The 15070-nt window shown below is 42.9% G+C and overlaps 1 protein-coding gene across 3 annotated transcripts in view; it reads right to left on the bottom strand.

Moving 5' to 3' along the window:
- Positions 1 to 15070, bottom strand: part of MTUS1 (microtubule associated scaffold protein 1) — a 2531455-nt gene that overhangs the window by 205036 nt on the left and 2311349 nt on the right. For all 3 annotated transcript variants that reach the window (XM_044062416.1, XM_044062417.1, XM_044062418.1), the window contains one exon: positions 5666 to 5771. In XM_044062416.1, the coding sequence (XP_043918351.1) occupies positions 5666 to 5771 (106 nt within the window). The remainder of the gene's footprint in view (positions 1 to 5665; positions 5772 to 15070) is intronic.

Genomic DNA, 15070 nt, shown 5'->3' on the forward strand with positions numbered 1-15070 from the left:
GCGGGTTCAAAAGGGGGAAGCATGAGTTGAAACAGCACCAAATTTAGATTCCAGGGAGTAATCGGATGTCTGATAGGGGGTCAAAGGTGATAAGTCCCTTTCAAAAAGGCTTTACATAATCTGTGGGACAATGTTAGAACCTCCGGATCCCACATGGAAGTTGGATATGGCAGCCAATTGAACCCTTATAGTAGCGGCTGCTGCTCCACCTTGGAAAAGTGAAGTAAAAAATTCCAGAATGCTATGAATAGGGGGCGATAAAGGGATTAATACCATGTTGAGAAGCCCAATGACCAAATCGTTTCCATTTACTGTTATACATAGTTTCCTGGTGGAGACTTTATGCGAGGAAACCAGAATATGCTGAACCATGGGAGACAAATCATGAGACCTGGCTAGGTTGGGAAGTGGAGCAGCCAAGCTGTCAGTTTGAGGGATACAAGAGAGGGGTGAAGAACTCCCGACGACTGAGTCAGAAGGTCTGGCACTGGGTCCAGAATCCCAGGTTCTTGGTATTGTTGAAGGAAGGGGAACCATATCTGCCGAGGCCAAAACGGGGCTATCAGAATAACAGTCCTTCCCAGGCTTTTGACTTTCTGTAAAAATTTGGGGATCAGCGGGGATGGAGGAAAGGCATAAAGGAGACCCGAGGGCCGATCGTGTACGAGTGCATCCCTTGGGATGTCCCCTGGTGGAGGGTATAGGGCAAAGTAGCTTCTGCATTTGGCATTCATCAGGGATGCAAAAAGGTCACAGCAAGGCTGGCCCCATTTGCGGAATATCCTTTTCGCCACTCATTCTTTGAGGGACCACTCATGAGGCAATAGAATGGCTCTGCTCAATTTGTCCGCTATCACGTTGGATGACCTCAGGATATGCGTTGCTATCAGGAAGCACCCGGTGGATACAGCCCACTGCCAAATTCTCAGGGCCTCTCGGCATAAGGGGTAAGAGCTGGTTCCCCTTTGCTTGTTGATGTACCAGACTACCGACATGTTGTCTGTCTGTATTGCAATAGTCTCTTGAGGTAGAGAGTCATGAAAATGTTGCAATGTGAGGAACACCGCTCTCAACTCCAAGACATTGATGTGCAAACTGGATTCCATCTCTGACCAAGTACCTTGGACAGTTCTTCCCTGACACAGCCCTCCATCAGGGAAGCATCTGTGGTCACTGTGGCTGTTGGAGGGGGGGGGGGGAAGAGTACAAACGGACAACCTACAGTAACTTGGTGGCTGTTCAACCAAAGGAGGTCCTTTTCGCAAGTATTTGTCAGCAGAATCTTGTGTGACTTTGGAAATTGTTAAGACCACTGTGTGAAGTGTAACCATTAGAGTATCCTCATGTGCATGCGTCCCAGAGGAACCACTATGAGAGTCGCTGCCATGGTGCCTAACAGCTTCAGAATTTGGAATGCAGGGACTTTCTTTTCCATCAGCAAAAGGGATACTTGGTTTCGTAGAGAGATTACTTGTTCTTGAGGCAATCTGACCAGGGTGGTGGTGGTGTCTAGATCTGCTCCTATAAAAGAAATATGCTGCAACGGCGATAAAGCAGATTTTTTTTGAAATTTAAGGTTATGCCCAACTGGGAGCACAGGCTGATAGTGTAATCCCTGGTGTGAATCAGTTGATGCCTGGTGGTGGCGGTGAGGAGCCAGTCATCGAGATATGGAAACACCCGGAATCCTAAACATCTCAGGTGAGCCGTGACCACTGCGCCATGCATTTGGTGAACACTCTGGGGGCTGTGGTGAGACCAAAGGGCAGACCTCGGAATTGGTAGTGACTGGCCCCCCAGCTGGAAACGCAAGTGATCTCTGCATGGCCTGGCCATTTTTATGTGGTAGTACGCATCGAGATCTATCGAGCACATCCAATCGCCCATTTCGAGAAACAGGATTATCGACTGAAGCGTGACCATCCGGAATGTTTCCTTTTTGACAAAGGAGTTGAGATTGCTGAGGTCTAAGATGGGCCTCCAGTCCCCTGTTTTCTTTGGAACTAAAAAGAAACTGGAGTAAGTTCCGGATCCAATTTGGTCCACCAGGACTGGCTGGATGATTCTTTTCCAGCAGCCTCTGAATTTCTACAGCTGTTAAGACTCCGCAGACTGGGTGGAACATCTGGGATTCTTGTCCGAATGGAAGGGAATTTTGAAAAGGGAATGATGTAGCCTCTGGTGATTATGCTTTTTACCCAGGAATCTGATGCAATTCCTAGCCAAGCGTCTGGGTATTAAGCTAAGCGACCCCCGACTGCCTCCAGAGTAGGACGGTCGGGCCTCCTCTCAGGAGCGCTGATAGGGTTTGCCAAGGAACTGCTCCCTGCCACCCTGGTTCTGCTTACCCCCTCTGCCGCCTGGGTGGCATCTACCATTATACCCCCCTCCTCTGCCCCTGGATTGTGTTTTACTACGTGTGTTCTGGAAAGCTCCTTGGGACTTTTGGAACCACATTTTTCCACCTCTCTGCCCTTTGGGGTATGGTCTAGTGGGGGTGGAAAAACGGACTCCTACGGCAAATAAGAGTCTTTCCTTCCTGCTCACACCTAGTGAGTGTCTCCTTGACTTTAGGCCCAAACAAGGAAGAGCCATCAAATGGGGTATTCACAAAGGAAGACTTGGAGGCTTCCACAAAGGAGCATAAGTGCATCCAGGATAGTCTCCGTAGAGCTATCGCTGAACCCGCTGCCCGGCTCGATCCCTTGGCTGCATAAGAAATGAGCCTCATGGACGAATTTACAATGAAATTAAGGGTATTAAGCTGTTGCATCACTTTCTGGGAGACAGCATCACCTGTGTTGCCCTGTAGAGTATCTCCAAGCTCTTTTAGGAGATCTCGTTGAAGACAGGTAAAATGGGTTAAATAATTAAGAGATCTCATTGCAAATGTCGCAGAACTAAAGATGTGTTTCCCATATCTGTCCATCGTCCTGGAATCTCTATTAGGAGGATGGACAGAGGAAGAGGCATCTGACATCTCTTTCTTGGTGGCCGCCGCCACCACCATGGCATCAACAGGAACCCCTTTTGTGAGAAATGACTTATCCTGAAGGTAGGTGATAAATTTGCTGGGCCTCTGAGGGACCAGTTCCATAGAATCAGGAGACTCCCATGCCTTTCGAGTGATCAAGCCTATTAATACATCAAAAGGCGGAGTAACCCAGGAGGTGGAGGGCTGAGACCCAAACGCCTTCAGGAGCACCGACTCATCCTCAGTAGGGATAAGAGATTGCCAGTCTCCCCTCTGCCTTAGCATGTCAAGGATGGCTGCAAAAGAGACATCCTCAGAGGAGGACCATGGGGACCTTTCTGATTCCTCCACGTCAGTGTCTGATGTTAAGGATTCCTGGGGGGAATCTAAATGCCTCCTTTTACACCGTCTTTTCCTGGGAACTTCATCAGTGGGGGCATCTGGTGAAGTCTCAGTCAAGCAGGGGTCACCCAATGGGGTTATCTGAGGCTCTGGGTCTCGACGCTTAGTGGGAACCTGTGGTGTAGAGATAGAGAGCAGCCCTTTAGGGGAGGAAGAGGAAGGAACTGAAGAAGTGAGGGTCTTGGCAGACATGAACTTCCTCATGGCATCGAAGGCACTGGTTTCCCGACCCGAGGAGTCCGCTGTTTCCGAAGAAGATGGCAGCCTCCCAGGGGCAGAGACCACGGGCTCCAAACCAGAGGATAGAACAGGTCTCATCTGCACCGAAGCCCCAAGAGGAAGAGTTGGAACCAAAGCGTCGGTTCGACCCCCCCCCCCTCGGAACCGGCGAGAGAGTGTCGGCTCCGAGACTTTTCAATTGGAACCAAAGAAGTCAAGGTCGAAGAAGCTGAGAGCACTGGAACAGGCCTCGGCTCAGAGGGTTCCACCACTATCGGATCCTCTCTTTCCGGCTCCGAAGGCTCGACTGGTCTCGGAGGAGGAGCAGAACTTGTGGAAGGAGGGGTTGTTGGCTTTGAAGCCAACTGGGTCGAAGCAGCAAGCAATTTGGCCAGGGCCAGGTTCACCAAAAGTCTCTGTACCACTCAGCCCACATCGATGTCAGAAAGGGCACCGGAAGAACGGGTCGAAGAAGCCACTGACTTAAGGATCTGAGATTTCAAAACCTCCGACACCGGTTCCAACACAATGACTTGGCTCCGAGGTAAGATCTTGCTGCACAGCTCTGAAGGCAGTGGAGCTGGCAACCTAGTCTTGCCAGAGGTGCTCGGAGCAGAAGACTTGTGCTCCGAAGACACCTTAGACGAATTCGACCCCTTCGAGGACTTGGAGGTCTGGTCGGTCTTATCCAATAAATCCTGGAAGTCCGATTTTAACAGTCCTCTATCAGTTTCCTTCTCCTCTCTAATAACACCCTGCCACTGAAGGAATGGCAGATAGAGCAGTCCTCCTGTAAATGTAGCGGACCCAAGCAATAAACACAAGCAGTATGATTATCCGTGATGGACATCTTTTGTCCACAGTCGCACTTTTTGAAACCAGATTTTTGCTTTTCTGACATTGTGAAAAAATTGTTCCAATCACCACAAAACTCGCTTAGAAGTTCAGATCCCTAACTACAATAACTATAGAAAGAAAAACAAACGCTCAATACAGACTATAAGGGGATAGGGTATTAAATTTGACAGAGCCCTGTCAAAAAGAGTAATTCAAAAAAGGCTAAAGGCCTAGGAGCAAACCGCTCTGAACTAAAAACAAAATACTAGGCTTAGATTACCTACTCTAATACCACCAAAAAGGAAGGAAAAAGTGAAGCCTCACTAAATATCAAATCCCTGACAAAGTCTAAATATGCAAATATATAATGAAAAAGAATACCGTCCCAAGCTTCTTCAGAAGATCGTGTGATCCGTTGCAGTGGCAAACTAGATCTGGGGTTTGGCAGCAGAGCATCATGGGATAGGGACTGTGTCTCGAGCTTCTAAGAGATCTAAAGCTTGGAAAGCGGCCGACTCGGAGCCAATGGATCGGCTCCGAACCCACGTGTAAGAACAAATGGCGAGATTGAACAACTTCACATCTGTGCTTTTAAAGGATTTTGAAACACTTTCTGTATACAGGGTGGCATATGAGGAATTTATGTGCCATAACTCATTTTGCCCCATCACTGAATACATTTTGGTTATTCTTTAATATAAAGCTTCATTAAGTTTTTTAAACTACAGCCTAATTAAATGTACAAATTTACCAGTGATGTCAATATAGCGTTAGACTATGGACACTTGATTACAATAATGACACATCCTACACAAGTGCATGAAGATGCATCTATTAAAGTCTATGGACATCTCTATACTAATCCTACACCTTGATGTCACTGGTTATAAAGGTCAGCAAATGGAGTATGAAAAGTACAAGTTTTGTTTTTTTTTTCCAGCTTTTTATTAAGAACTGGGGCTTTTAAAGTATAAATGTCAGGATGGAAAGTGCAATATGATACAGCATGGTACCACATGCCACAGTGCAAAAAAGCAAGTAAAACAAATATTTCAAATTCAATCCTGTGGTATGGAATGAGGCAAAGTTATTCTGGGTTGTCATAAAATCTACACACAATTACAACAGTTAAAAATTAGGTTCAATAACAAATGAAACGGTAAATACACTTGCATTAAACAGAGCTGTTCTGCAACAAACAAGGCATAAAGTAATACTCCATTTGTTTGTTACCTGCAAGATCTGCTTCATACTGGTCTTTTATGTTGTTAAGTTGCTCCACATGGCTGGTTTCAAGTTCTTGCTTGACTTTTTCATGGGTGCAGTTCAAAACGTCAACCTGTTAAACATAAGAATACAAGAAACATTCCTGTAATGCTACTGCCAGCAGTCTGGATAATGCTGCATACCATTCATGGGAATGCACATGTATACATATACAAACTCCATTACCCCTTAAAATGGCATATCATTTTAAAGTTCACAGAAAAAAAAAATTTGAATGACATAGCCATACATGTACATCACTTTGTAAAAAGCCCCTATTTCACATACTGTGTTTGTCTGGCATCACAGAACCTTGTTACAGAGTTTCAATTTACTCAAGATGATTTTAAGATCATATCCATACCTGTTTTTTTTCATGGTTCTTATTCTTGACTATCAATAAAAATCTGTTCCAGACTTGAATAGAAATACTGTTATAAGGTGGTCTCAAATGACAGTCCAAGCTCTGCCACAAATATCGCACAACAGACATCCTGACAAGTAATAAAGTAACAGAAGTGATAGAGAGAAAGACCATTTATTGCGGCACAGAAGATTCCATTAGGTCAGTGACCTCTTTTCAGAGAAGACCTCAGGCAATATTTACACAAAGAATAGGAAGTTCATCCAGGACACAAAGAAAAGTTCCCTCGTTCTTGTGCAGGAACAAAACTTTTAGCTTGTCTACTGCAATACCAGACATGAAAGAGGTGTGGAAAGTAATGGCTAAAGATGAAGAAGGAAATCAGTGAAATGTAAGTAGTATTAAAAGACCGTCTCAGAGTATGAAGGTACAAGTAGCAGGTAAACAGACATTGTGGCTAACGTGCAGGTCTGGCCTTAGGTAAACAGTTGCCCTAGGTTAAAAGGCTCCATGCCCCCCCCCCCCCTTTCCCAACTGCCCAACCCATCCTGGCCTATTCACTCAGATTACTTTTTTCTTCTTCCTTTCTCTGTTTGTCTTACTCTATCTTGCTCTTTTCCTGCAGTTATTTATTCATTCAACATGTTCTATGCAAGACTGTACTCTAATAACTGTGGCGGAAACAACTACATAATGCTAGGGGTCGGGTCTGGAGGGCCCCCAACAGACTTGGAGTTTCTAGATGCTCCAGGTAAATTTTATAGTCTTTTTAAACAACTTTTATCTAATGTTTGCCTTATCAAAAAAAAAGATCAAAGAAAGTCATTTAGTTTTGCACTTCAACTTTTTTTCCTGCATGCTTTCAACACACCCTAAGCAAGAGTGCACTGTAAAAAATAACTACTATGCCAGGTGTCTGGGGGACCCAGAAACTAAGTTTTCTGGATGCTCTGAGATCCATTTTAGAGGGTTTTTTTTAAACAACCTTTTCATTAAATAACTGACTGAACAATTTTTTTTTTCCTGCATCCTTTCAACATATCCTAACTGACTAAGACTACTCTAATAACTAAATCAAGCTAGAAACTGCTAGGCACCAAGAAATCCTGTGGTTTATAGATGTTCTGTGGTGCATTGGAGAGCTTTTTTGCATCACTTTAATTCAGTGATGGCCTGTACAAAAATTGTAATGAAACAAATTCAGTCTTTTTTATTTCTAAGAAATATGTTGTATCCAAGGCTTAATGCTCAAAACTGAAAACAAACCTGTTTGGAATAAACTGTGAAGACAAATGTTTGCAAGGATACCTAAAAAGTATTTGAGAATAGTGACCATCTCTATAAACTCCCATAAAGGGTCATCTTCTAAGTATCCCACTCTAGTGTTAGACTGGGATGAAAGTAAAGGCACATATGGACACAGCCATGTCTACTTCAAGTTGCTGTTGTCATACATATACATAGCATGCTTCCTCACCCCACTCCCAAAAGGTGGCCATGATCTATAAATCGCTCCACCAGACTGGGAAGAAACTCAAAACAAACAGAACATATTTTAAGCTGTTGCGGTCAGACATCTCAACAGCATACCTACTTAAACACTCCCTCAAAAGATAGCCATCTGTATACACATCTGATGTTTGTGAGAAAAGTGGAACAGTTATCACAGTAATGTTTCTAACTTGCTATTCCTAAACAGTACACTGCTCCTATACAAGCTATTCGACTGCAGAGCACACATCTCAAGCTGGCGTTCCATGGTGAGACCAATGATTCCACAGTGTAAAAGTTAGCATTCTGGACTCCATGATCAGAGTTCAAATCTCAGTGGAACCTATCTTCTTTCTGGTTGGCATAGCGGTTAAGATGTATAACTCACAGACACAAGGTACAAGGGTTTGATCACCACCTTTGAAGTAGATTGGCTGGGCTTTAAATGGTCCACAAGGGCAGCTAGCCTAGTAAATACCTACGAAATAATGACCATACTTAGTCCCTAGCCCAAAATACGCTATAATGATTTGTGAACAAATTCGAGATTTGGGAAGATATTTAAAGAAATATGGGCATTACACTTACCACCCCCCCCCCACACACACACACACACACAAACTACAATGACCTTGTATGCACAACTCTAAGAAGGGTCAGTTTTAGACTTCATAGGGTTCAGGACAGAGGTTACTGCTAAGCCTGTGTCAGAATCCACTTATACAGCCTTAAAGTGTGTGTGTGTGTGTGTGTGGGGGGTCACCATTCCCTAGAAGCTTTGATGGTCTGGATATTTAGCAATGCACTTTATTGCCTTTTTTAAAGATGATTTATACTGAGTAAAATCACAACGGGGTTAAGTTACTTTTATCCATACAGCACTACCTCCACCAGGCAGTTATAGCCAGCTCTGTGTATAATTCAAAAACCTGATCATGACAGAAGAGGATATTCATGCAATGTAGTTCCCTTCACACATTTCACATTAGTCCTGCAAAGCCAGAGTAATGAGCAAGCAACAGAAAGCAACTAATCATTTTCTTCAACCGATGGTACCAGCAATTATAGCTACTTTGCTTGTGCACATCTCAGATGTCCAGCTAAGTAGTGCATCTTACTTCACACAAGTGCACACTTGTCATAGAAAAACAGTAACTGTTTAATCTAGGCAAAAAATAAGAGTTCAGTTGCTTGACAGCCAGCTCCAACTACAAATTGCTTCTCATAAATCATGTTAGTCCTGCAAAGGCAGATAGTGATAGTTAAAGCTGAGAAAAATAATAAGTCCAGTTGTTTCTACAAACATATTCTTAATTGACACTGCTGAAGCAATAATCCAGTGATTTCATGTGCATAATGTCTCCTCAACCCTCTGGCAAAAAGTCAATGAATCATCCGTGTACATTCTCTGATGCTTGAATGTGAAGAAAGTGAAAGAAAATATGACCACAGCAATTTATTTTTAACCACTTGCTCTTGGACATGTACACATGCAGTCCCCAGCTTCCAGGCTAGAGCTGCACATCACCACCAAGCAAGATGCAGTTTTAGAACTTTTACATTTTACAGTGACATCACATGAAGCCACTCCATCACTAAACTGCACTCTTAAGTCACTGGATTACACAGATGACACCTCCAACTGCATTTCCCAGAAGAGTGAGGCTACAGACCAGGAAACAAAGTCCAATAGATCATATCTGAAAATGGTTCAGTTCATCAAATTTACATTATGGCTGAAAATTAGAATGCACTGTTAAAAACAGTACAGATGATCCAATTTTTAGCTGAGAAGTGCTAAATTACATTTTTTTGAACGGTAGTACTGGGTCAAAGTAGCAAAATGGGAGGATGGTCACACAACGGTTTACCAAAAAATAAATTATTGGAGACAAGGCAAGGATATTAGATAACATAAGGGACAGTCTGCAAAACTCATCTCCCATGCACACATCTGACCTTTCTGACAAGGGTTTGGAGACTCCAGTTAGACACGTTTGTTCTCAGAGTAAAATAATCCTAGTGTCATTAGCTAGCAAAATGCTCCCAAACATTCACTATTTTCACAGATGTCATACACATGGGCTAGTGACTCGGGTTTCCTACTGCCTGGTATAATGCAAGCACAGCTGCACACCATAAAACAGAGCTGCAATAACTTCAACTGAGTTTGAAAATCTGGAAATGAAGTGATTGATCATTACTTCTTTCCAGTCTTTTCAGCGTGGCATTATTGGTATGTGCTGCCAAAAACAGTATAGTTGAAAGGTATGTTTACTCCCTATGGCACAACTCTCTCAGTGCTGGTAGATGCACTTTCTAGATATTTACTTATTTTTTTATAGTAAGGCTGAAGTTTCTTTACAATAAAATAAATACATTTCTGAAAAGCACCTCTAGTAAAGCAATGAGTTTGGCATCCTAGGCATATGTATAATTGTTCTATGCATATGAAGGCTCCTGGCTTTTGCACTGGTTACAGGAGGGGAAGAATTTAGGCAAAGTAACCGGGAGCAATGGTGTGTCCCTTAGCTGTGGCCCAGAGTGCAGGATGCAGCATACTGCAAGATTTAAGTATTCAAATGCTGACCAAAAAAGCTGCAACTGGTAACAAGGTACTCATCATCAGCCCCCTTTTTCCCCATTTTCTACATGGGGTTGAGGTACCATGTTAACTGCAGCCATCTCTCTCAATTCATTGCCACACTCCTGTCTTTTACAACTCTCATGTCCGACTGTTGCAGATCTTCTTTCACAAAATCCATCCACCTCTTTGCTGGACACCCTCGTTTCCCCTTACCTTCTTCCGTCTGTTCCAAATCATCTTCACCAGATTGTCTTCTGCTTTTCTGCATGTGTGCCTGAATCACCATAATATTTTCTGCAACTGGAGCTACTTTGATTTCTGCTCGTGTCTTCATTTCTTTGTCTGTCCTAGAGTGTGCATCCCAACAGCCAAATCAGTCACTAAATGTCCATCACCTCTAGCCTCCTCATCTGCTCTAACTTTACTGCCCAGGTTTCTGTACCATACTGTAGTACTGGTTGCACCACTGTCTTGTACACCTTACTTTTCAGCATCTTTGGCATTCTTCTGTCATAGACTATAACTGACACTTTGTGCCAGTTGGCTGCAGCCCCTTGGATTCTAGCTAAGACCTCTTCATTCAGACTTCCAGTCTCCGCAATCACCCCTCACTGATAAAAGAAACTATTTACTTGTTCCACTATCTTCCCTTCTATCTCAATTCTCAGCTTCTGATTTCCCCATTTTCTGCCATTACCCAATCTGTGCTTAGTCTCATCCCATGTGCCTTCAGTTTTGCATTCCATTCCCCTATCCTTTTTGCTGAAGTTCTTTCTCAGAGCCTGCCTGTAATGCCACATTGTCAACTTTGTTGCTCTGACCCGTTTTGCAATATAGTCCATCACCAGTATGAACAGCAGTGGGCTCAAAGCTGAATACTGGTGCACACCTACTCCAAATGGGAATCCCTTTAATAGAGACCGATCCACTGTTCATACATGAGTAATTGAGTCCTTGTATGTAGCCTGCACTAATCAGCCCAATGTTTCTGGGACTTTGAACCACTTCAGTACTGCCCAAATCATCATTTCTGGGACCTTGTCATATGCTTTCTCCAAGTCTTGGAATGCCTAATTGTACTATTTCCTTTTCTCCAGCTTTTTCTCAACTATCTGTCTCACTGCAAGCATTGGGTCAGTTGTGCTGCATCCTTATCTGAACTGCTCATCTCCCATCTTACATTCTACTACTCTGCGCATCTATTTATCAAACACCCTCTCCAGAACTTTCATACAATGTGACAGGAGTCCGTCTCTGTGCTGCTCACAATTGTGGATGTCCCCTATGTTCTTGTATACTGGCACAAGTATACTTAATTCTCCAGCCATCTGGGATGCACCTGCTATGAGTATCCTCAGCAGCCATTTCTCTTCCATCTCACTCAGCATCTTTATTGTATCTGCTGTGAGCTCATCGGAGCATACCACTTTCCCTGACTTCATTTTCCTTAGTGCTATTCTTATTTCTATGGTGGGCTTCTCCTCTTCTCTCATCATAGGCTATTTCTGGGGTAGTATAGCTTCAGTGGGGTGTTCTTCATTCAGAAGCTGCTGGAAATACCCCTTCCATCTGCCTTTGATGTCTTGTGGACTGGTAAGCAGGTTGTTGCAGTTATTCCTTATGAAGGGTGTCTGGCTGTCTTCTTTATCTTTCCTGTCTTTGCCTAGCACCCTGATGTAAGTCACTTTCCAGAAGCTGGTAGAGTGCCTCTGATGCCCTGTTTTTTTGCTATTGCAACTCCTTTCTTAGCTTGTTAGCCAACTAGTATTCCTTCCTATGCTGGTCAGTCTTTTCTATCTCCCACTTTTTCCTGCACTCCTTTCTTTTGATGACTCTCTGGACTTCTGCAATACACCACCAGCTTTCCTTATCTACCTTATTTCCATACCTGGCTCAGTCACATATCAGTTCTGTGGTCCTCACACATGCTGTGTTGAGGCACTGCCATTCGTCAACTCCACCTATTTCCTCCTCTTCTTGAGGTGCTAGAACCCTGAATAATTCCTTGAACTGTTGCACTTTCTCTCCAGCCACCTTCCAGGTCTTCAGCCTAGGCTCTGTTGACCTTAGAGCCTTCTCAGATCACTGCTAGCAGATGATTGTGGTAACCAGAGGTCTATGCTGTGGGCTGACCGTTTCACTGGGGATGACTTTACCCAAACCATTAGTCATTTTGAGCTGAGTTGACAAACTCAGGTTTGGACTCAGTCCTTCAAAACTTTCATGCCAAAAGAAAGACAGGGTGGCTAAAGCCCAGAGAAGGGCAATGCTAGGAAATAATTGCCCACATCCTGGCAAAAAAAAAAAAAAATAGAAATACAAAGGGAATGGAGTGAAGGAAATGTCATAGCAGCAGTGATCATTTGAACATCTACTGTTATGGTATGTTTACTTACACAACTGCAACAGGTTTTTCATAGAGATCACTGCTGTAGTAGCCTAAGCTAAGTGGGTAGTTTACCATATCTTATATCGACTGGGTGAGAAAGGGAAGGAAGAGGACTGAGGAGCCCCTGGAGTAAGGTGTTAGCAAGGACTCTCCTGGACCTTAGAAGGAATTTGTTTCATAGTGCTTTGCAAAAGTGAGCACTGAACACCAAGTTGCTATTTCCAGAAAATGTCTAGAATCCCACCATTTCTAAAAAGACACAGATGATACAATTTTCATTCCTCTGTCCTGTTCAGCTTGGCTGCCACACAGTTTAGCTCTGACAGTATGCAAGATGCCTGTAGAGTGAGCTTGTGCTGAAAAGCTACATCTCAAGCTACCATGGCTAATCTGCATAGAGGGTAAGAGTGCCCCACCCCCCGATTATGTACCACATAACTGTGGAATTATCTGTAAACACTTAAGGGTCACAAGGACAAAAAAAAATTTAGAGGATTTATAAAGCCAATATCTCTATTTTTGCATGTTTTGGTCTTCTCATCTCTGTACCAAAGACCTTGCACAGTAGAGAGTTGGTTATCCGAACTAATTGGCACCTAGGGTAGTTTAGATAATCAAACTGTTCGGATAATCAAACATAAATGAACCGGATAAAAAAACGTCTAAAATCTTGTTTTTTGTGGCACGCAGGAATACATTTTTCAACCATTCAGCGATTCCAGTTGACAATAAAGAATATTTTTCACACAAGCTAGCTACAAGCTCAAAAACCATGCTCAAGTGAATAAGGATAATGTTTTCATATTCAGACTATGATTTTTCCTACCTGAAAGCTATGGAAGGCCGGTTCTGATCAGTGACCGACTGGATAATTGCTGGTTGGATAATTGATGCTCTACTCTACTTTTATCCACAAAGACACCGCACCCCCCCTAGCAACGCCTGAGGCATATATAGTGACAGACTGTACTGGAGCTAGAATGAAGAATGGTAAACCTGGAGTCTGAAAAATATGGTGTCTCCTGCAAAAACATCTCCCTAGTCACAAACCACAACTTAATTGTAAAGGTTGGAACCATACAAGTTAGAGATACTAATGAATTTTTGTCATGTGGCATCTTGCAACAGGTATAAAAATTATAGACGCCAAGAGACCCAGAATCCTGACAATTTCCCTTGCTGAGACAGTAGTTTAACTAGGGAAAAGAAAACAAACTCTGGAATAGATCTAGATACAGCCCTCCTTTTTTTTCTATGAGAGAAAAGCTCTTTAAACTGTGGTGTCCTAGAGATGCACCAGGAAATTAATAATGTAGGTAGTAGTAAAAAGGACCTCAATACATTTTGCTGGAAGCCCAGTCTATTTAGGAGATCCTTTACCCAAGTGAGAGATTCCTGACAGACTGAAAAACACACTACAAAGACGCCGTGGATAAACTAAAGCATAATGCAGAGTAACTGACAATGTGACACACAGTCAACTTCTGATATATGGATATATGAATGTGATGAAATGCATCTTTTGAGAATCTAAAACTCAAAATTAATATCAAGAAATTAAAGGAGAACATGTACAAAATTATCCTAAAAGCAGGAGGAGGAGAGTTTCTAGCACCCCTGATAGAGTACATTTTCTATGACAGAATGGAAAGGAAGAGTTGAATCTAAAGACTGAGGGAACCCTCAAATGGATGGAGCGACTTCTACTGCCAAAGTAATTGATTATTTAGGGCTTGCCAGTGTGGGATGGGGGAAGTTTTGTAAATAGACTTATTATATGGTCTTCAGCTCTGGGGGTTCTCTCTACTTTTTGGAAACTTCATGCCATTTGCTTACCAGCAGCTTGCTGGAACTACTTATTTTCTTTAAAAGAAGGTAATACAGAACTACTCCTGGCTCTGCTTCAAGTAAATAAACACAAACACATATGCATAGCTTCCCTCTACATCTCCCCAGGCAACAATATTTCTACACTAGAAGGTATCCTCTCCTGGCTTTCCAATAACATTAACAATGAAACTATACTTATGGGTGACATGAATATTAATTGGTCTGCAATACAGTCTCCCACAAATCCACTTAACATTAATCTTTACAATTTTTCTCAACTGATCAGCTCCATAACTCAGCCCTCAAAAAACCTCACCAGTGATAGTATCCTAGACTGGATATTAGTCTCCCACCCTCATTACTTCTCACATAGTGGCACCCTGCCTGATTCCCTTAGTGACCACTTGCCCACATTCACACACCGACTAACTTCACCCCTACATCTTACTCACAATTTTATTACTACTCGCTGCCAAAAAAACTTTAACCCCACTACCTTTTCTAACTCTCTAAAAGCAATCAACTGGTACACCCTAAAAACTCTAACCCTGGAACAGGATGTTGCCCACTTTAACTCAACTTTTCTAAATCTCTTAGAGCAACAAGCCCCCATAAAAACAAAACTAATAAAAAACAAAACTGCCCCTTGGCTAACAAAAAACACACTAGTAACTATGCACCTTAGAGATAAGGCATGGTCATCATATCAGA

The sequence above is a fragment of the Protopterus annectens genome, chromosome 2.part1 (genome assembly GCF_019279795.1).
Source record: "Protopterus annectens isolate FY-2018-M chromosome 2.part1, PAN1.0, whole genome shotgun sequence".
Lineage (NCBI taxonomy): Eukaryota > Metazoa > Chordata > Ceratodontiformes > Protopteridae > Protopterus > Protopterus annectens.